The sequence below is a fragment of the Pelophylax lessonae genome (genome assembly GCF_965119305.1).
Source record: "Pelophylax lessonae genome assembly, chromosome: 8".
Taxonomy (NCBI): domain Eukaryota; kingdom Metazoa; phylum Chordata; class Amphibia; order Anura; family Ranidae; genus Pelophylax; species Pelophylax lessonae.
In genome coordinates, this window is record NC_138775.1 from 107121027 (window position 1) to 107144150 (window position 23124).

The window sequence follows — 23124 nt, forward strand, 5'->3', positions numbered from 1 at the left end:
ATAGTTTAGGGTTCCCAAAACGCGGTGTTTGCACGGTCAGCACTGATTCCTGCCAGCACCTGCGTTTAACCCTTTCACCCAGGTAAGTGTAGTAATCAATAGATTACTGTCACTTACAAAAAAACACAAGACACAAAACCGCTGTGTTAGCAGAGTCAGGCCTGATCCCTGCTAGCATTAGCAGTTTTTTTGGTAGCGCTTGAAATAGCCTTCGACAACCAGGTGCTTTTATTACCTGTGAGTCGCATCACTGTACGGGTAAATTTAGTTACCAAAATGACCAAACGTTCGTACAGAGATGAAGAGCTTCTCAGTTATATGCTGTCCGAGTCATCTGATAGCGATGGGGAAGCTACAATGACCGAATTAGTGTCAGTATATGAACCTGATGACAGCAGCGGCTCCCTGACAGACAGCTCTGACGACAGATGGGTCCCTGTTAGACCCAGGCGTACCCGACCCCATTCTGAAGTTGTTGAGATGCAGGAATCGCAGGGTGCTCGTATGGAGCAGAGTGTGGGTACTAGTGCCGCTCATTTTTCTGGCGACCTGGCAAGCGCCAGCGGCCTAGTACACCCTGGACCTAGTACAACCAGCACTGCAGTAAGACCTGGTGACGTGGCGAGTCCCCTAAGTGCAGTTGAAGCTGGTGCGGTGGCTAGCACGAGTAGTGGCCCGCAGCCACCGCGTATTCGAAGACAGGCCCGTAGAGCCCATAGTGCCCTCCCTGATGCGCTGGCATATCCCAATTGGCAACCCACTGATTCTACAGCGCCAGTACTTCCCCCATTCACCGCCCAACCTGGAATCCACGTGGAGACAGCTGGTTTTACGCCCCTGAACTTTTTTGAGCTGTTCTTCACGGAAGATCTTTACAGATCTATTGTGGATCAATCAAATTTATATGCTCAACAATTTATCGCCGCCAACCCAAATTCGCACCTTGCCAGACCATTCGGCTGGAATCCTATAACGGTTTCCGAATTTAAGATCTTTCTGGGCCTTTCCCTCCACATGGGCATAACTAAACAGAGTGAATTGCGGCTATATTGGTCCACTAGCCCAGCTCACCATATGCGCATGTACTCTGCCTCCATGTCCAGGGGGAGATACGAGCAAATTCTGCGATTTATGCATTTCAGCAACAATGAACTCTGTCGTCCTCGGGGAGACCCTGAATACGATCGGCTCCACAAAATTCGGCCCCTCATAGACCACTTCAATCAGCGGTTTGCAGCCTTGTTTACCCCCGAACAAGTTGTCTGCGTTGACGAGTCCCTGATTAAATTTACTGGCCGCCTTGCTATGAAACAGTACCTCCCCAGCAAGCGTGCCAAGTACGGGGTCAAACTGTATAAATTGTGTGACAGGGCCACAGGCTATACAGTTAGTTTCCGGGTCTATGAGGGAAAAGATAGCACTGTGGAGCCCCCCAACTGCCCAGACTACATAGGGAGCAGCGGTAAGATCGTTTGGGACTTGGTGTCACCCTTATCCGGAAAGGGGTACCATTTGTACGTGGACAACTTTTATACAAGCGTGCCACTATTTAGTCACCTGCTCGAATTACAAATTGGCGCATGTGGCACCGTGCGACGTAATCGCCGGGGCTTCCCCCAACGGCTTGTAAATTCCCGTCTTAGTCGGGGGGCGAGAGCCTGCTTGAAAACGGACAAATTACTTGCGGTGAAGTGGAAGGATACACGGGATGTTTATGTTCTGTCCTCCCTTCACCCAGACACGACAGTCCAAATCCCTACGGCAACTGGCGTTGTGGAGAAACCCCTCTGTGTCCACGAATATAACCTTAACATGGGAGGGGTGGACCTTAACGACCAGCTTTTGGCGCCGTATTTAGTTGCCCGTAAAGCCAGACGCTGGTACAAAAAAGTGTCTGTTTATCTTTACCAATTGGCTATGCTGAACGCCTTTGTCCTATACAGGGCGTCAGGACGAACTGGATCCTTCCGGGAATTCCAGGAAGCGGTCATCCTTGCCTACCTGTACCCAGGAGGCATGCCTGCCCAACTTCCCCTTCCAGATGCAGTGAGCCGGCTGCATGAGAGGCATTTTCCTTATGCCATCCCGCGTACCCCTACCCAAAGATACCCCCAAAAAAGATGTCGTGTCTGTAGCAAGCACGGAGGCAGGAGTGACACCCGCTATTATTGTCCCAAATGTCCTGACCAACCTGGTCTCTGCATCGGGGAATGTTTCGAGCGCTACCATACACTAGTGGAGTATTAGCGTAGGGTACAGCACGACACAGTGTAGGGCACACAAACACAGGGTCTCGAAGGATGTTGGATGTCCATCGACATTTTGAGAGACCCAAGCTGGAAGAGAAGATCGCAGAAGATCGCTGTCCCAAATCAAGAAACAGTTAGAAAAATAAAAGGATCCAAAAACTGTTGTTGTGTCAGTAATTTTATATGTCCTTCTACTCTTCTTACTGTACATATAAATGTCCTTTGTTTGTTTTTTCATTCTTTTGTGACCTGTTTCTCTTGCAGGTACTGGTCGGCTACCACGCATTGATTTTATATATTCTGACACAAACAGCGTTTGCGCTCAGCATATATGGATACCTTTGCTGATAGCAGCTGTGGTGATTTTCTGATTTCAGCACTGCAGTTAAAATCTTATTTTGGTATACGTGGATAGCGCCGTGTATACCCATCATTAAATTCAGTGGGTGGTTGTTTGGGCGGTTAATGATGAGAATCCAAAAACTTTTGTTGTGTCAGTCATTTTATATGTCCTACTCTTCCTAATGTACTTTTTTTTAATGTACTTTTTTTTTCATTCTTTTGTGACCTGTTTCTCTTGCAGGTACTTGTCGGCTACCACGCATTGATTTTATATATTCTGACACAAACAGTGTTTGCGCTCAGCATATATGGATACCTTTGCTGATAGCAGCTGTGGTGATTTTCTGATTTCAGCACTGCAGTTAAAATCTTATTTTGGTATACGTGGATAGCGCCGTGTATACCCATCATTAAATTCAGTGGGTGGTTGTTTGGGCGGTTAATGATGATAATCCAAAAACTTTTGTTGTGTCAGTCATTTTATATGTCCTACTCTTCCTAATGTACTTTTTTTAATGTACTTTTTTTTTTCATTCTTTTGTGACCTGTTTCTCTTGCAGGTACTCGTCGGCTACCACGCATTGATTTTATATATTCTGACACAAACAGTGTTTGCGCTCAGCATATATGGATACCTTTGCTGATAGCAGCTGTGGTGATTTTCTGATTTCAGCACTGCAGTTAAAATCCTATTTTGGTATACGTGGATAGTGTCGTGTATACCCATCATTAAATTCAGTGGGTGGTTGTTTGGGCGGTTAATGATGAGTAATACTACGCATTATTCCTGTGCTGATTTCGGATAGGTTCTCTTTTTTTCCGTTCAGCCCACAGGCTGCATGAAAAAAAAAAAAAACCTATATGCCAAACAAGGACCAGCAATGTACTGGTACGTTGCTGGACTTTGAGTGGTTATACCAGGATGATGCCTGCAGATTTAGGCATCATCTTGGTATCGTTTTTTACAGCCAGTGGTCAGCTTACATGTAAAAGCAATCCTAGCAGGTAATTGGCCGCTAGACTGCTTTTACATGCAGTGGGAGGAGCCTCCCCCCCCCCACCGCCGCCTTCCGCAGCCTTCCGTGGTTTTTCTCGGGCTCTCCTGTCCCACCGGTTAACCCGAGAGTGCAGCCGGGGGTTCAGTTGTCTAACCATAGAGCTAATTGGAGATGAGAATGGCTCCAATCATCTCTATGGCCTAAGATGCCGGAGGCTACGAGCATTTTATGACTTCTGTTTCGCCAGAAATAAGCAGGGCCATTGGGAAATTGGGAAAGTATTTTATCACACCAATTTTGGTGTGGTCAGATGCGTTAAGGTCAGAGGAGAGATCTGGAGTCTAAAATACCCCAATTTTTTTAAAAAAGAGTACCTGTCACCACAGATTGCTATCATAGGGGATATTTAAATTCACTGTGATAACAATAAAAATGATTTAAAAAAAAAAAAAATTAAAGGAAAGGTGTCAAAATAACATAAAAAAGCAAAAGAAAAAAAAAAAAAAAAATTGAGCCCCCCCCTTTCCCCCGGTGCTTGCGCGCAATGGCGCACGCAAGTGGTGGTCTAGTGTCATATGTAAACCGCAATTGCAGCATGCATGTGAGGTATTGCCGCGATCGCCAGATCGAGGGCAGTAATTCTTGCAGTAGACCTCCTCTGTAAGTCTAAAGTGGTAACCTGTAGAGACTTTTAAAGGTTTTTAAAAATGTACGAAGGTTTTTGCCGCTGCGCAGGCATGCGCAATTTTTAAAGCATGTCATGTTGGGTGTCTATGAACTCGGCATAAGATCATCTTTTAAATTTTACCAAAAAAATTGGAATTATATAGTGTATTTGTGCAATAAATTAAATAAAAATGTATTTTTTTCGCAAAAATTGCGTTTGGAAAATCTGTGCGCAAATACCGTGTGACAAAAAAATTTGCAACATCCACCATTTTATTCTATAGGGCCTCTGCTTTAAAAAAATATATAATGTTTGGGGGTTCAAAGTAATTTTCTAGTAAAAAAAAAATATTTTTTCATGTAAACAAAAAGGCACAGAAAAGGCTTGGTTTTCAAGTGGTTAGAAGAGTGGGTGATGTGTGGCTAAGATTGAGCATAAAATGCCGGGACAGTTCAAAAACCCCCCAAATGACCCCTTTTTGAAAAGTAGACACCCAAAGCTTTTTTCTGAGAGGCATGGTGAGTCCATGGAGTATTTTATATTTTGCCACAATTTTCGGGAAAATTATAATTTTTTTTTTTTTTGTTGTTTTTTTACAGAAAGTTGTCACTAAATGATATATTGCTCACACATGCCATGTGTATATGTGAAATGACACCCCAAAATACATTCTGCTGCTTCTCCTGAGTACAGGGATACCCCATGTGTGAGACTTTTTGGGAGCCTAGCTGTGTACGCGACCCCGACAACCAGTCCACATCTTCAGGTTTTCTAATGGCGTAAATTGCTGATTTTACCCCTGACTACCTGTCACAGTTTCAGAGGCCCTGAAATTTCAAGATAGCACAAAACCCCCCCAAATGACCCCATTTTGCAAAGTAGACACTCCAAGCTACTGGCTGAGAAGCATGGTGAGTCCATGGAATAGTTTATATTTTGCCACAAGTTTCGGGAAAAAAATTTTTTTTTATTTTTTTATTTTTTTTTACACAAAGTTGTCAGTAAATGATATATTGCTCACACATGCCATGGGTATATGTGAAATGACACCCCAAAATACATTCTGCTGCTTCTCCTGAGTACAGGGATACCCCATGTGTGAGACTTTTTGCCAGTCTAGCCGCGTACAGGACCCGGAAAACCAATGCGCACCTTTTGGCTTTCCAAGGGCGTAAATTGTTGATCTCACTCCTTACTACCTATCACACTTTTGAAGTCCATAAAAAGCCAAGATGGCACAAAACCCCCCCAAATTACCCCATTTTGCAAAGTAGACACTCCAATCTATTTGCTGAGAGGCATGGTGAGTATTTTGCAGCTCTCATTTTTTTGGAAAATGAAGAAAAAACAGGAAAATGCATTTTTTTTCCTCTTTTTTTCAATTTCCAAAGCTTTGTGACAAAAAGTGAGATCTGCAAAATACTCAACATGCCTCTCTGCAAATAGCTCAGGGTGTCTACTTTCCGAAAAGGGGTCATTTGGGGGGGGGGTTGTGCTGTCTTGGCATTTCATGGCCTCTAAAACTGTGATAGGTAGTCAGGAGTGAAATCAACAATTTACGCCCTTGGAAAGCCTGAAAGTGGGGACTGGTTTTCGGGGTCCTGTACTCGGCTAGACTGCAAAAACGTCTCACACATGGGGTATCCCTGTACTCAGGAGAAGCAGCAGAATGAATTTTGGGGTGTCAGTTCACATATACCCATGGCATGTGTGAGCAATATATCATTTAATGACAACTTTGTGTAAAAAAAAAAAAAAATATATACATATATATATATTTCCCGGAACTTGTGGCAAAATATAAAATATTCCATGGACTCACCATGCCTCTCAGCAAATAGCTTGGGGTGTCTACTTTCCAAAATGGGGTCATTTGGGGGGGTTTTGTGCTATCTTGGAATTTTAGGGCCTCCGAAACTGTGATAGGTAGTCAGGAGTGAAATCAACAATTTACGCCCTTGGAAAGCCTGAAAGCGGGGACTGGTTTTCGGGGACCTGTACTCGGCTAGACTGCAAAAAAGTCTCACACATGGGGTATCCCTGTACTCAGGAGAAGCAGCAGAATGTATTTTGGGGTGTCAGTTCACATATACCCATGGCATGTGTGAGCAATATATCATTTAATGACAACTTTGTGTAAAAAAAAAAAAATATATACATATATATATATTTCCCGGAACTTGTGGCAAAATATAAAATATTCCATGGACTCACCATGCCTCTCAGCAAATAGCTTGGGGTGTCTACTTTCCAAAATGGGGTCATTTGGGGGGGTTTTGTGCTATCTTGGAATTTTAGGGCCTCCGAAACTGTGATAGGTAGTCAGGAGTGAAATCAACAATTTACGCCCTTGGAAAGCCTGAAAGCGGGGACTGGTTTTCGGGGACCTGTACTCGGCTAGACTGCAAAAAAGTCTCACACATGGGGTATCCCTGTACTCAGGAGAAGCAGCAGAATGTATTTTGGGGTGTCAGTTCACATATACCCATGGCATGTGTGAGCAATATATCATTTACTGACAACTTTGTGTAAAAAAAAAAAAAAATATATATATATATATATATATATTTCCCGGAACTTGTGGCAAAATATAAAATATTCCATGGACTCCCCATGCCTCTCAGCAAATAGCTTGGGGTGTCTACTTTCCAAAATGGGGTCATTTGGGGGGGTTTTGTGCTATCTTGGAATTTTAGGGCCTCCGAAACTGTGACAGGTAGTGCAGAGATGACATGAACAATTTACGCCATTAGAAAACCTGAGAGTGTTGATTGGCTTTTGCGGTCCTGTACACAGCTAGGCTCCCAAAAAGTCTCACACATGGGGTATCCCCATACTCAGGAGAAGCAGCAGAATGTATTTTGGGGTGTCATTCCACATATACCCATGTCATGTGTGAGAAATTTATCTTTTAGTGACAACATTGTGTAAAAAAAAAAAATTAAAAAAAAAAATTGTAATTTTCCCAAAACTTGTGGCAAAATATAAAATATTCCATGGACTCCCCATGCCTCTCAGCAAACAGCTTGGGGTGTCTACTTTCCAAAATGGGGTAATTTGGGGGGGTTTTGTGGTATCTTGACATTTCAGGGCCTCCTAAACCGTTAGAGGTAGTGAGAAAATGCAATGAAAAATGTACGCCCTTTGAAATTCTGATGGTGGTGATTTGTTTTTGGGGACCCCTACACAGCTAGGCTCCCAAAAAGTCCCACATATGTGGTATCGCTGTACTCAGGAGAAGCAGAAGAATATATTTTGGGGTGTAATTACACATATACCCATGGCATGTGTGAGCAGTATATCATTTCAATGACAACTTTGTGTAAAAAAAAAAAAAATTTTTTTTTTAGTCATTTTTCAAACACCTGTGACAAAAAAATGAAATATTCAATGAGCTCAACATGCCTGTCAGGACATTCCTTAGGATGTCTACTTTCCAAAAAGTGGTAGTTTGGGGGGGTTTTGTACTGCCCCGCCATTTTAGCACTTCATGAAATGAGATAGGCAGTCAGAAATTAAAGCTGCGTAAATTTCACTATTTACACCATAGTTTGTAGACGCTATAACTTTTGCGCAAACCAATAAAAATACGCTCATTGATTTTTTTTTTTGTCAAAGACATGTAGCTAAATATATTTTGGCAAAAAAAAATGACATAAATTGAGTATATTGGATATTTTTTAAAAGACAAAGTTGAAAATGTCATTTTTTTGCAAAATTTTCGCTCTTTTTTTATTAATATCGCAAAAAATAAAAAGCGCAGAGGCGATCAAATACCACCAAAAGAAAGCTCTGTTTGTGGGAAAAAAAGGACGTAAATTTCGTTTAGGTACAGCATTGCATGACCGAGCAATTATCAGTTAAAATCACGAAGTGCCAAGTTGAAAAAAGGGGTCTGGTCTTTAAGCTGCAAAATCCTCCGGTAGGAAAGTGGTTAACAAGGGGGTGGGCCAGTGCATTCCACAGGGAAATAAATTTAAAAGAGCAAAACTAAACCCTGGGTGGCTAAACTCCAACATAAAAATGTATATTGTAGCTAAAGAAAAGGCCTTCAAAAAATACAAGACTGAGGGGTCATTGGCAGCATTTAAGCACTACAAAGAGTGTAATAAGAAATGTAAAGACGAAATCAGGGCGGCTAAAATAGAACACAAGAGACATATAGCGGAGGAGAGTAAAAAGAACCCCAAGAAGTTCTTTAAGTATATAAACAGTAGGAAAGCGAGGCCAGAGCACATTGGCCCCATAAAAGATGATAAAGGAAAAATGGCCACTGAGGACAGAGAAAAGGGGGAAGTGTTACATAATTTCTTTTCTTCAGTCTTCACAAAGGAATCGGGGGGCTACACAGTGGCGTACCTACGGGGGGGGGCGGGCCGCCCCGGGTGCCATGCACTGGGGGGGTGTCAGGCTGCTCGGAATATCAGTCAGTGTGAAGGAGCTGCAGTTTCTAAAGTCCGCGCTGCTCGCGGGGGCGGCGGCTGGCGGGAAGAAGGTGAGCACTGAGCAGCCTCCTCCTGTGTGTCTGTGTGACTGTCTGGACTGGAGAGGAGATGGGACAGCTGGATATAGAAGGATTCATCTTTCCGTATTTCTCCTGCTGCCGTTGAATGGCCGATTCTCCTCTCCCTCCTGCAGTCAGTTAGCGGCAGCAGAAGGAATATGTAAAGATCAAATCATCTATCTGCAGCTGTCCCATCCCCTCTCCTATACAACTTGCTGGCCCCCTAGTGCTCTCCAGCCCCCCTCCCCTTGCTCTTAACACCCCCTTCTCTTAACACCCCCCCCTGCTCTTAACACCCCCCCTGCTCTAAACACCCCCCTGCTCTTAACACCCCCCCTGCTCTTAACACCCCCCCTGCTCTTAACACCCCCCCTGCTCTTAACACCCCCCTTGTTCTAAACACCCCCCCTGCTCTAAACACCCCCCTGCTCTTAACACCCCCCCCTGCTCTTAACACCCCCCCCTGCTCTTAACACCCCCCCTGCTCTAAACACCCCCCTGCTCTTAACACCCCCCCTGCTCTTAACACCCCCCCCTGCTCTTAACACCCCCCCCTGCTCTTAACACCCCCTTCTCTTAACACCCCCTGCTCTTAACACCCCCCCTGTTCTAAACACCCCCCCTGCTCTAAACACCCCCCTGCTCTTAACACCCCCCTGCTCTTAACACCCCCCCTGCTCTTAACACCCCCTTCTCTTAACACCCCCTGCTCTTAACACCCCCCCTGTTCTAAACACCCCCCCTGCTCTAAACACCCCCCTGCTCTTAACACCTCCCTGCTCTTAACACCCCCCCTGCTCTTAACACCCCCTTCTCTTAACACCCCCTGCTCTTAACACCCCCCTTGTTCTAAACACCCCCCCTGCTCTAAACACCCCCCCTGCTCTTAACACCCCCCCCTGCTCTTAACACCCCCCCTGCTCTTAACACCCCCTGCTCTTAACACCCCCCCTGCTCTTAACACCCCCCCTGCTCTTAACACCCCCCCTGCTCTTAACACCCCCCCTGCTCTTAACACCCCCCCCTGCTCTTAACACCCCCCCCTGCTCTTAACACCCCCCTGCTCTTAACACCCCCTTCTCTTAACACCCCCCCCTTCTCTTAACACCCCCCCCTTCTCTTAACACCCCCTGCTCTAAACACCCCCCTGCTCTAAACACCCCCCTGCTCTAAACACCCCCTTGCTCTTAACACCCCCTGCTCTTAACACCCCCTGCTCTTAACACCCCCTGCTCTTAACACCCCCTTGCTCTTAACACCCCCTTGCTCTTAACACCCCCTTGCTCTTAACACCCCCCTTGCTCTTAACACCCCCCTTGCTCTTAACACCCTCAGTGCTCTTAACCCCTCAGTGCTCTTGCCCCCCAGCGCTCCTTAGCCCCCCAGTGCTCTTCAGCTCCCCGCAGTGCTTTTCATCTCCCCCCTATGCTCTCTGGCTCCCCCAGTGCTCTCCACCCCCCTGTGCTCCCTGCCTCCCCCCTCAGTGAGTTCCACCCCTGCGCCTTCCAACCCCCCTACAATGCTTTTCAAACCCCTCTTAATTCTCTCCAGTCCCCCCCCCCGCGCCCTTCAGCTCCTCCAGTGCTCTCTGCTTGCCCTGTGCTCTCCGGCCCCCCTAATGCTCTTCTCAGTCTCTGACCATCTCTTGGATCATGTCCTCAGTCTCTGACTATCTCTTGGATCATGTCCTCAGTCTCTGACCATCTCTTGGATCATGTCCTCAGTCTCTGACCATCTCTTGGATCATGTCCTCAGTCTCTGACCATCTCTTGGATCATGTCCTCAGTCTCTGACCATCTCTTGGATCATGTCCTCAGTCTCTGACCAACCATCTCTTGGATCATGTCCACAGTCTCTGATCATCTCCTGTATCATGTCCTCAGTCTCTGACCATCTCCTGTGTGTTTTCTGCAGTCTCTGACCATCTCTAGTATCCCGTCCGTAGTCTCTGACCATCTCTTGTATCATATCCTCAGTATCATATTTCTCTTGTATTAGGTCCGTAGTCTCTGACCATCTCTTGTATCATGTCCTCAGTCTCTGACCATCTCTTGTATCATGTCCTCAGTCTCTGACCATCTCTTGTATCATGTCCTCAGTCTCTGACCATCTCTTGTATCATGTCCTCAGTCTCTGACCATCTCTTGTATCATGTCCTCAGTCTCTGACCATCTCTTGTATCATGTCCTCAGTATCTGATTTCTTTTGTTTTAGGTCCGTAGTCTCTTACCATCTCTTGCATCATGTCCTCAGTCTCTGACTATCTCCTTTAGCATGTCTCCAATCTCCTACTCAAACTTAAACACATTGATAATAGTATTAGCTATCTGTCTATGCCAAAGGTAGGGAGGCAGAGAGTGCAAAAGGGGGAACTGTGATTAGAGAGACAGGGGGGGGCAGACTGCAAAGGGCACTGTGATAGGGGGGCTGGAAAATTTGTGCAATAAACATTCTTGGAGACATTACAATTTTTTGCGGGTGTTTTTACATTTTAAAGTGGGGGGGGGGGGGTGCCAGATATAGGATCCGCCCCGGGTGCCAAATGCTCTAGGTACGCCACTGGGGCTACATGAACCCAGCTTGTAAGGCCGAACTAAATAATACACCTCAGGAAGTGCCGCCATGGCTAACAGAGGATAGACTTAGAGCTAAACTAGAGAAACTTAACATAAATAAATCCCCGGGACCGGATGGCTTGCACCCGAGGGTTCTTAATGAGCTCAGCCAGGTGATTGCCAGACCGTTATTCTTGATCTTTAAGGATAGTTTACAGACGGGTATGGTGCCAGCTGATTGGAAAAAAGCCAACGTGGTACCAATATTTAAAAAGGGGCCGAGATATATCCCGGGGAACTATAGGCCGGTCAGCCTAACATCAGTAGTCTGCAAGATTTTGGAGGGGATGTTAAGGGACCACATACAAGACTTTAGTAATGAAAACGGTATTATAAGTAGTAAATCAGCATGGATTCATGAAAAATCGTTTGTGCCAAACCAATCTATTAACCTTCTACGATGAAGTGAGCTGCCACCTAGATAAAGGTAAGCCTGTGGATGTGGTGTATTTGGACTTTGCAAAGGCCTTTGACACCGATCCCCACAAACGCTTACTATACAAACTAAGGAAGGTAGGTATGGACCATAAGGTGAGTACCTGGATAGAGAACTGGCTCCAGGGGAGAGTACAGAGGGTGGTGATTAATGGGGAGTACTCGGATTGGGCGGGTGTGGAAAGTGGGGTCCCCCAGGGTTCTGTACTGGGACCAATCCTGTTTAATTTATTCATAAATGATCTGGAGGAGGGGATATCGAGTACAATCTCAGTATTTGCGGATGATACTAAATTAGGCATGCCAATATCTTCTATGCAGGATGTGGAAACCTTGCAAGCGGACCTGAACAAAATAACGGGGTGGGCAACTACATGGCAGATGAGATTTAATGTTGAAAAATGTAAAGTAATGCACTTGGGGGCCAGAAACCAGAAAGCCAGCTACTCACTAGGGGGGGAACCTCTGGGTGAGTCTAGGATAGAAAAGGACCTGGGGGTACTGGTAGACAACAGGCTTGGCAGTGGCATGCAATGCCAAGCCACCGCAGGCAAAGCCAACAGAATACTGGGTTGTATAAAAAAGGGGATTCACTCCAGAAATAAAGAGATTATTCTCCCGCTCTACAAGACTCTGGTCCGGCCACATCTGGAGTATGCTGTCCAGTTCTGGGCACCGGTCCTCAGAAAGGATGTGCTGGAACTGGAGAAAGTCCAGAGAAGGGCAACAAAAAGAATTAGGGGAATGGAGGACATCAGCTATGAGGAAAGACTACAAGCACTGAACCTATTCTCTCTGGAGAAGAGACGATTGAGGGGGGATATGATATCAATGTACAAATACTGTACTGGCGACCCGAGCATAAGGAACAAAGAGAAAGGAGATACAATAAGACACGTGGCCACTCACAAAAACTTGAGGAAAGGCGGTTTAACCTTAAAGTGCGTAAGGGGTTCTTCACTGTAAGAGCGGTAAGGATGTGGAATTCTCTTCCACAAGCAGTCGTATCAGCAGGGAGCATTGATAGTTTCAAAAAACTATTAGATGGACACCTTAAAGACCACAACATACAGGGGTATACAATGTACGGTTAAAAGCAAACACACACATACATCATAGGTTGAACTGGATGGACTGATGTCTTTTTTCAACCTCACTAACTATGTAACTATGTAACTATCTTCAATAGGTACAGTAAGATGTTTGTACCACTTGCTGACCAGGCCTTTATCTGACACTTTTTGTTTACAAGTAAAATAAATAGAATTTTTGTAAGAACTTACCGTAAAATTATTTTCTCTGAGTCCTCTGACAGACGCAGCTCTCCATAGTTTCTTCACCAATGGGTAATGCGCCATCTACAGGAGTAGACTAGGCAGTGAAACTTTTTACACTTTTGACACGCCTATAGGGGCTGTCCCTCATGACATTACCCCAGACATACCGTGCTCACTAATCAGTTTCGTAGCAAGCAGTGAAGGAAAACACAACCAACCCCAAAATAGAGGGGCGGGAGCTGCATCTGTCAGAGGACTCAGAGAAAAGAATTTTACGGTAAGTTCTTACAAAAATTCTATTTTCTCTTACGTCCTCTGACAGACGCAGCTCTCCATAGTTTCTTCACCAATGGGATGTCCCATAGCAGTGTAGGCATGAGGGGTGGGAAGAACGCAACCAACAACTGTTAACGTTTCAGCAAGGCTAGAGAAAACCTAGCCAACAGGGCAAAAGAAGCTCAACCCCAACAGGAGCTTATTACCCCAAAACAAAAATTCACCGGTGAAAGAGAACAGTAAATCTCTTCAGCAAACAGCAGCCTGCAAAACCTTGCAGCCAAAGGAAGCATCCGAGGATGCCATCAAATCAATTTGTAGAATTTTGTAAAAGTGTGCACGGACAACCAGGTTACACACCTGAGCCACCGAAGCCTGATGGTGAAAAGCCCAAGAGGCACTCAGCGCTCTAGTAGAATGTGCCCTCACAGGGAAAGGAGGAACATGACCCTTTAATGCAGTGGTCCTCAACTCCGGTCCTCAGGGCCCACTAACAGGCCAGATTTTAGGTATTACCTTGGGGAGATGCAGACTAGAGTACTGCAATCACTGAGCAGAAAATGATATCACCTGGGATGTATTTCAGTTATCTTGCAAACCTGGCCTGTTAGTGGGCCCTGAGGACAGGGTTGAGGACCACTGCTTTAATGAATAGGCCTGAACAATAGTCTGTCTGATCCACTTTGATATGGTTGCAGCAGACGCAGCCGAACCCTTACGATATCCCTCAGGAAGGACAAACAGGGAATCAGACATCTGAAAGGATTTCATGGCCGACAGGTAAACCCTGAATGCAAGGCAAATTCTCTGGGATGCTTGGGCTTCGCACAGAGTGAAGGCAAAACAATGTCTTCATTGAGGTGGAAAGCCGACACCACCTTAGAGAGAAAGGATTGGTTAGGTCGCAGAACAACCTTATGCCTATGAATGACTAGATAAAGCGAACGGCAAGACAGAGCCGCCAACTCAGACACCCTGCGAGCAGAGGTGATAGCCACCAGAAAACCAACTTTTTGAGATAACCAAGGCAGAGAGAGTTCTCTGATATTTTCAAAGGGAGGTCATTGCAGAACGGACAAAACCAAATTCAGATCCCGCGGAGGTAAAGGGGACCTCCTCGGAGGGGCCAGGTGACACACCCCTTGAATAAAGGTGCGAATCAAAGAGTTAGTCCCCAAAGGACGTTAAAAGTAAATGGCTAAGGCCGACACCTGACCTTTAATCGTGTCCAACGCCAAACGTCTCTCCACTCCTTTCTGCAAGAAGGCTAAGACCCTCGCCACCGAAAAAGCGTGAGGATGCAACCCTTGCAACTCACACCAGGCAATATACATCTTCCAAGTATGATGAGAAATATTCCTGGAAGTCTTCTTCCTAGCTCTAAGCAAGGTAGGAATCACAGAATCAGAGAGACCTCTGTCCCTTCAACAGCCACGCCGTTAAAGCCAGCAACCGTAAAGCAGGATCAAAAATCGGCCCTTGAGACAGCAGATCTTCTCTCAGGCAGCCGCCAGGGAGGCTCGATGACCATCTTTACTAGGTTTGCGTACCAAGACCGGTGAAGCCGGTCTGGGGCCACTAGATAACCTGCTCCTGCTCCGCTGCGGAGGAACCTGGACAACAGTTGTATTGGAGGAAAGGCATAAATCAGCCAATATTGGCTCCAAGGCGCCACCAACGCGTCTGTGTCGTCTGCCAGAGGATCTCGAGCCCTGACCACAAACCTCTCCACCTTTTTGTTTAGGCAAGATGCGAACAGATCCACCTCTGGAGTTCCCCACCGGGAACACGGGAGGCAGAGCACCTCCGGATGCAGGGACTATTTCCCCTGATCCCCAGGGACTGACGACTCAGATAGTCCGCCTGCCAATTCTCCACTCCTGGAATGTGAACTGCAGATAAAGCTGGAACGTGCGCCTCAGCCCAGGTAAGAATTTCGGCCACCTCCTTGGCCGAGCCAGGCACTCCTGGTGCCCCCTTGGTGATTGATGCAAGCCACGGCATTGTCTGATTGCACCCAAACCGGGAAACCATGGAGCAGGCAGAGTTTGATCGCCCTGAGCTCCAGAACATTGTTCGGTAAGGATGTTTCCTCTGTCGACCACAGACCTTGGGCACAAAGCGTGTCCAACCCCCAACCCCAGCCCATCAGGCTGGCATCCGTGGGGACCACCGTCCACAACAACGGCAGGAACGACTTGCCTTGGCATAGAGCAGGCGACCAAAGCCACTACGACAGTTTCAACCCCGTGAAACTGCTTAGAAATATCATCCTGTCCAAAGACTGCAGATCCTTGTTCCATTTGGCAAGGATCTCCGGTTGTAGTGGCCTTGTGTGAAACTGGGCAAATGGGACCGCCTCGAAGCCCGCCACCACCAGCCCCAGGGACCTCATGCAGGTCCACAGGGAGGAGAGATTGGTGTCCATAAGAACCCTGATCTCGCTCTGCAAAGTCTTAAGTTTTTCCTCTGGAAGAAAAACCTTCGCTTGAGCGGAGTCCAAGACCATGCCCAGATAATTCAGATGTACTGACGGGGTCAGTGCAGACTTTTGGAAGTTGATGGTCCACCCGAACTCCTGGAGCGTCTGAACCGTGACTGTCAGATCGCCCGACAGAGTGGCACACGAGCTTGCCCTCAGCAGGAGATTGTCCAGATAACCGAGGGCCGCAATCCCCCTCTTGCGCAGAAGAGCCAGCACTGAAGCCAAAACCTTGGTGAAGACCCTGGGAGCGGAAGCTAGACCAAAGGGTAATGCCACAAATTGAAAATGCCCCTCCGCCACAGCGAAACGGAGATACCGCTGATGGCCCTTGTAAATAGGGATGTGCAGATACGCATCCTTCAAATTGATGGAGGCCATAAAATCTCCTTGGTTTAAAGACGCCACCGCTGACCGGACGGATTCCATCCAGAACTTCTGCACCCGCACAAAGCAGTTCAGCGACTTGAGGTCCAGAATTGGACGCACCTTGCCCTCCTTCCTGGGCACCATGATCAGGTTTGAGTAAAAACCTCGAAACCTGTCCTGCTGAGGAACCGGGACAATAACTCCCTTTGCAAGAAGATCTTGCACGGCCCCCTTGAGATCCATTAAACGATCCAGAGATTTGATGGACAGAACCTGTCTGCTGGGCGAGACCTAAATTTGATCTTGTACCCCGTACGGATCAATTCGTAAACCCACTTGTCTGGAATCAGAGACATCCAGGGATCCCAAAAGTAAGGCAGACGTCCCCTCACCCCTGAACCGGGTGAGGGTGTCCCTTCATGTAGGAGGAGGACTTGTCCTTTGCACCGGACTGCCCAGCCTTGGGCTTACCCGACCAGGGCTTCTTGTTTCCTCCGGAAAGGCTCTGAACGGTTTACCTTTTTTCCTGCGCCCGAGGCACGACAAAACCCCACGTGAGCCTTGAAGGAAGGTCCCCGCTTACCGCGAGGTGGCTTACCTTTTGCAGATTGGGGGAGAAGAGTACTCTTACCCCCTGTGAGACCCTTGATTAGCTCATCCAAGGAGTCAACAAAAAGGCATTCACCCAAAAAGGGAAGATCAGACACGGCCTTCTTAGAAGCCTGGTCTACCGACCAGCTCTTCAGCCACACCATGCGGCGAAAGGCGATCCCCACCGCAGATACTCTGGCGACCAGAGGAGCCTCGTCCAGGGCCGCATCGCACAGATATATCATGGCCTGGGCCATCTGATCCGTGAGCTCAATGAGAGTTGGAGGAACCGACTCAGCCAGCAAGTTGCTCTTAAGCACCTTAATCCATTCCGTAACTGTCTGAGAAACCAGGACAGAGGCGAACACCGGCTGGAGGAGCGAGCCGGCCACCAAGTGCAGGTGGCGGGAAAGTCCTTCCTAGCGCCTGTCCACTGGGTCCTTAAACACCGGGGAGTCATCCACGGGTACCACTGTTGACCTATTCAACAGTGACATAGTGTGGTCCACCTTAGGTGACACTGTTCCGCGAGTGGAAACTGAGTCTGCAAAAAGGTAACGACGTTGAAAGCGCTTGAGTACCACCAGCGTGTGCTTAATGCGCGGCCATTGCTCATTCACAATATCGTGAAAATCCTCGGGGCAAGGAAAAACCTGATCCGACTTCTGGGCTTTGAGGGAGCCGAAGACAACCCGCTTTCCTGACTGTGCGGGCTCATCATCAATAAGCAAAGTCTCCCTGACTGAGCGAAACAGTGCTTCCACCAAAGCGCGTTCCCAAGCTGCAGCTGAGTACGACTCATCCTCCTCGTCATCTGACTAAGAGCTCAGGAATTCCATTAGGGAGAGCATTGTCTGTGGCAACCACATCAGGCACTGCATCAGAGGGCATCGGCCGTTTTGGATAGCAACTTGTTTCATTACAAGATCTACTTTGGACGCCAGAGTTTCTAATCATAGAGTAGATACTCCAAGAGTAAGTTCATGTAGTAAAGATCACTAGAGAAAGCCAAACCAGGGGGGGGGGCCCACGTCCACCCCGAGGGGCCAACAGAGGGGCGGGGGGACACTAATTGCCGCATCATAGGACCAGGCGGGTACCACTCCAGACAGACCACCCACCATCTTGGCATGGGGGTGCTGCAGGCCACAGGTACGCTGCGACTCAGGTCAAGACTAGGATCGTGACCAGGGCTACAGGGCTATGCATCCTCGCGAGACATTTAACTCGCCGGCCATCCCCTGTCCAGTGGTGCTATGTCACGGTCAACCCAGCGTGCAGCCAAGGTCAGGTCGCACTCGCTGGCCAGACTGGGAAGACCGTTAGGATCTAGGATATCCAGGCTGTCACCCAGTCCTGCAGTTGATTGTAGTTCTCACAGGAACAGAAAATAATAAAAAGAAAAAAAAATTGTTTAAAAAATGCTAGGACCAGAGATCACAGCAAGGAACTAGGTCCTTACCCCTGACTAGGCAGAAAAAACTGAAGGAAGCAGGAAGTGGGAGTCTGGTACTGCACTATAGGCGTGGTCATTTTTTTTAATACCTAGTGTCCTACCCCTATGGAGAGCAGCATAAACCCATCGGTCAAGAAGATATAGAGCTGTGTCCTTCAATGAGCGAAAGAGAAATACAATTTTTGATGTACCAATCAAATTATTTCTTAAATTACTACGCAGGATCTTTAGTCTTTTACCATGGAATATTTGCAGCTACCTTCAGGTGATTGGACACTGGCAAAAAAAAAAAAAAAAGCTGCAGGGATATTCTTTATATCACCCCTCCCACTGCCAGCTAGCCTTAGTTTTGTAGCAAGCAATAGGGTGATCATAAAAGAACAAATGGAGAGGGTTCTGTGCCCTGTATTTTATTGCAAGAGATTTTATTAGTAAGTCAAAATCCTCTTCTCTTAGTCATGAAGTATAGGACACCATGGGATGACCAAAATAAATTCAACTGAAGGGTGGGCAACACAGGCTCAACAGACTCAAACAGCAGCTTGTAGCAGTTTATGCCTGAACATGCACCTGGTAAACTTAAACATGTGAATACAATATCAAGTAAAATCCTTCTGTATCTTACAAACAGATAGCTGATCCTGAAATATACATGAATCAGGAACAGACCAATCCTCCTAGACAGGAAAAGGAGGAACCCTAAAACATAAGCTTTAATGATTAGTTGCCTAATCCATCTAGCAATGGTGAAGCAAGAAGCAGGAGGTTCCCTGTGGGAACTGTCAGGAAGCACAAATAGGGGATCCAATTGCCTAAAAAACTCTAGCTAATAGGTAGACTCACACCATGTACTACATCAAGACAGTGGAGTGAAATTTATTTTCGATGTTTAGAAGCAGGACATACGAAGGTAAAGACAATGTCATGGTTGATGTGGAAGGAAGAAACCGGCTTAGGGAGAAAAGAAGCTCTAGACCTCAGGATGCACTATGTTCACTGGACTTTTACCATCCACTTTCTTTCTTGCCTCATAGAATGATGATAGATTAGCCTGACAAGAACCCTTAACATAAACTCACGCTGGTAGTATTTTGTGAAACCTTTTTTGCAAATTATTGAACCTCACGCCTTTGTTAGGCTGAAAGGTCTGTAGTTTCTTAGAATACATCATTTTTTGTAATTTGGTACCACATTTGCTCTTCGTAAATCAGTTAGACAGCTTACTGACTGGAATGGTACCAACATTTAGAAATAGCCTGAAAAGCATTGAAACAAAAATTTGTGTATTACGGGTGCAATATATAGGCAATTGCATTGTTTACAGGAAAAATAGCCTAGGCTATATACAGCGCTTGCCTCAAATTAATCAAAATGACTATAAATTATTATATTATTATTAGCCACTGGAAAAAAGGAATCCATGTTATGAAAGTCACAAACCTTTGATTATTGAGCACGAAGCACTTTGCACTTGATCACCATTTGAAGAGACTTTATTTATTTATATTATTTATTTGTGGGACTATACAAATTTTATGTGCCTTAATTGCTTTGAATTTCACTTAATATTGCACTGAATATTACCACTATTCGTTTATACATCAATTTATATTTTTAATAATAAAATAAATAATAATAATAATTTAAAGTCATTTTGATTAATTTGGGGCAAGCGCTGTATATAGCCTAGGCTATTTTTCCTGTCACACATTATTCACTTTGCAGCAGCTGCCATACACTATTTATTCATTTATTTAATTTATGTATTAATTTAATTATTTTTATAATCCATTCATATTGGTTTTTAGCAACCTTTTTTCCTAGGCGCGGGGGAGATACACTTTTTAGCCTAGTGTTATCTTTTTTCTAATTGCATTGTTTACCCTGAACCCTATGTACAGAAGTATGGACTTTTAAATATGGAGCTGGAGGAAATGCTGGCTGGACTACATTTGCTGTGATATCACCTCCCTGCTTCTGGCTCGCTTCACGAAGTCTCTCTGCTGCAGGTAGTTTGGTAGCTGGGTAGTATTTCTAATGAATGATTCAGTAAAAGAATGACACTACATAAAAAAAAAACAAAAAAAACAACACTACTGGTTCCTTTGTGATGTAGGGGATGGCAAGTGAAACCACAGTGCACAGCTCTCCGTCATGGTGTCAGGTGGGACTTGTAGCATTTCCATTTTTCTTTTACAAAGGCATTCCAACACTTTCAGAAGTGTCAGACAGATAAGATGTTGTATTTAGGGAAGCTTTAAACACAGCAGACTTTAAAAGGCATGGACAATAGCACAAGTACTGATGCTTTTCTTTGCGGGCTTAGCTTCTTTTTAGGTTTCTGAAATAGCAACAGAGCATTTGTACATTATATATTGACTGCAACAACACACTGTCGCAACTAAAAAATACTATAAGAATAAACAAACTATCCCGATGACACTATTGACACTATCTATGCAAAGGAAAGAATGCCTCAGAGTCAACTTACTACATATTTGGCTTTATTGAACTGAGCCCAACAAGTCAGAATTCTGAAAGTCTACCTGGAAAGCACATTTTATATGCAAGGCAGAGCACATTAGAGTTTGTGAATATTTCTTACTGCATTTGTGTACAATAATTTGGATAAATTAAACTTACTTTAGTCCAATACAAATAAGAGAACGCAATTTGACATCCATCTGTGCATGAGCTGCATCATGACTCACATTTACAGACTGTACCCCCTAGAAAAAAAAAACAGTGCAACAGGAAATAAAAGCTTTTCCTTTTGAAAAGTACAAATAAAAATACCTATGTAATTTAATAGGAAACAATGGTAAAGAAAGAGGGTAAAAAAAGAGGAAGTTGGTACTTCAAAAGGTTTTGCAAGAACCATATTTAAACATGTACCTATAGCCAGGCTGTGGACATTCAAATATTGACATATTCATAACAGTCAGTAAATGTAGCCTGCATGTGTAGAAAATTCCTGTTGTAGGCACAGTGGAACAATTCATTCTAAGGCTCAATTGCACACTAGCTTAGAAAATGCTCCTAAGAGCAGCTTTTGAGCAGTTTCTTTTCTTCTGCTTCTAGAAGCAATTATTGTTATCCTATGTCCATGCACACTATTTTAGTCTTTTTTTTTAAATATATGTTTGTTGAGTTTTTAAAGATATAAAAACACAAAACAGAACAATAACGGCAACACAGTGCCTGGTCCAAATAATAAACAATCTTTGTTCAACTATCTCACGTCTCTTATGATCATTTATCAGTTAGAAAGAATAAAGCACAAGTGTTATAGTATCAGTGAATACAATAACTGCCAGAGAGTGGTAAATAACAGATAATAACACAGTCAAAACTGATTTGAGTGGCATAGAGAGTCAGTGTCAAAGAACTTACTATCCACTTGCCCCAAACTTTGTTAAATGTCTTGACTCTTTTGCATTGTTCGAAGATAAGTCTATACAAGGGGACGGAGTGATAAACCAATTTTAGCCACTGGAACCATATAGGTGACCTCAGTTCTTTCCAGGACAGTAAAAGGGACTTTCTCGCATAGAAATATAGGATTCAAAGCAGTCTCTTGGCATGAGAGGGAATTGTAAGATCGCCAAAGATGCCAAAAAGGCAGTTCTTGGGATTCACTACATTAGGTAAACCCAGGGCAGAGGAAATAAGAGAGTTTATGTTTACCCAGAAGTTGTGAACCACAGAGCAGGTCCAGAAACAGTGCATAAAGTCAGCAACCTGGCCACAGCCTCTGAAGCATTCAGCTGTGGGAGATAAGCCAATCTTACTTAGTCTGGCAGCTGTGAGGTTGGATGGTGGAAAATCTGAAGTTGAATAATATGGTCTTTGGATGAAATAACAGAGGTTTTATAGGTATCACTAAACTCGGTCCTGTCTGCTACTGTAAGGGGTATGTCTAGGGATGTCCATTTCCCTGGACCCTTTTGGAATCTGGGATTAGACTCAGTCATGAGGGCAGAGTAATAGGCGGAGATAAGTTTAGTGGGGTCTGATCGCCTCAATGAAATAAAGTGCAAATAGGTTGATAAAGGCGCTACCTATAAATAACAAAGTGCTAGATAGGATGGTGTACCAAACAAATGGTGAAACCAGAAAATATAAATATAAAGTGCACAAGTGACAATGTTACCCCAATGGACCCCAAAGTGCTATGTGCAATAAATAGACAGAAAGTGGAGAAGCAGTGATAAGTTTATTTCAAATCAAAAACACTATACAGTGCAAATTCCATTGGGGGTATGGTGCTCACAAGAGCTCAAATAAGTATGTAATAAATATATAAAAAGTGACAAATTAAATAGATGAAGAAGTTCTTCCTGAAAGTGCTGTGTGCAATAATGATAAAGGAAATATTGGTGGAATATAGATAAAAAAAGGGAATTCCAATGAAAATGATTAAAGATGCATCCACCTGTGTGACCACTAGGTGTCGCACTTTTCATACAACCTGTTTGTTGCGATTTGCAATGATGTAAAGCAGGTTAAGTTTCTGGGGTTACCTCCAGTCTAGGTGAGCAGAATTCAGACTGTGTGCTCAAAAGAAGAGGAAGCCCCATGATGCAGTATACAAGTGCAATCCAATGACAGAAATAAGTAGTGACTCACGGTGTAGGCTGGTCGAGATCAGTGTGCTAGCCGGGAAGCTTCCGCGTTCCACGGCTCGGGCTCCAAAGACCGGAAGTGACTTATGACGTTTTAGACTCCACCCTACGCGTTTCGTCAGAGGACGTCTGCTGGAGCTTTTTTATTAAATTTCAAACAAGGTAAATAAAAGCTTACAAAGTGTCCAACAGTCGGACAATGCAAAAACAAGACAAGATAGCAGTGTTCATACGTTAG

The 23124-nt window shown here is 45.1% G+C and overlaps 1 protein-coding gene across 2 annotated transcripts in view; it reads right to left on the bottom strand.

Moving 5' to 3' along the window:
* SGSM3 (small G protein signaling modulator 3) overlaps nt 1–23124 on the bottom strand; it is a 335727-nt gene that overhangs the window by 29638 nt on the left and 282965 nt on the right. For both annotated transcript variants that reach the window (XM_082265578.1, XM_082265577.1), the window contains exon 18: nt 20905–20990. In XM_082265578.1, coding sequence (XP_082121704.1) covers nt 20905–20990 — 86 coding nt within the window. The remainder of the gene's footprint in view (nt 1–20904; nt 20991–23124) is intronic.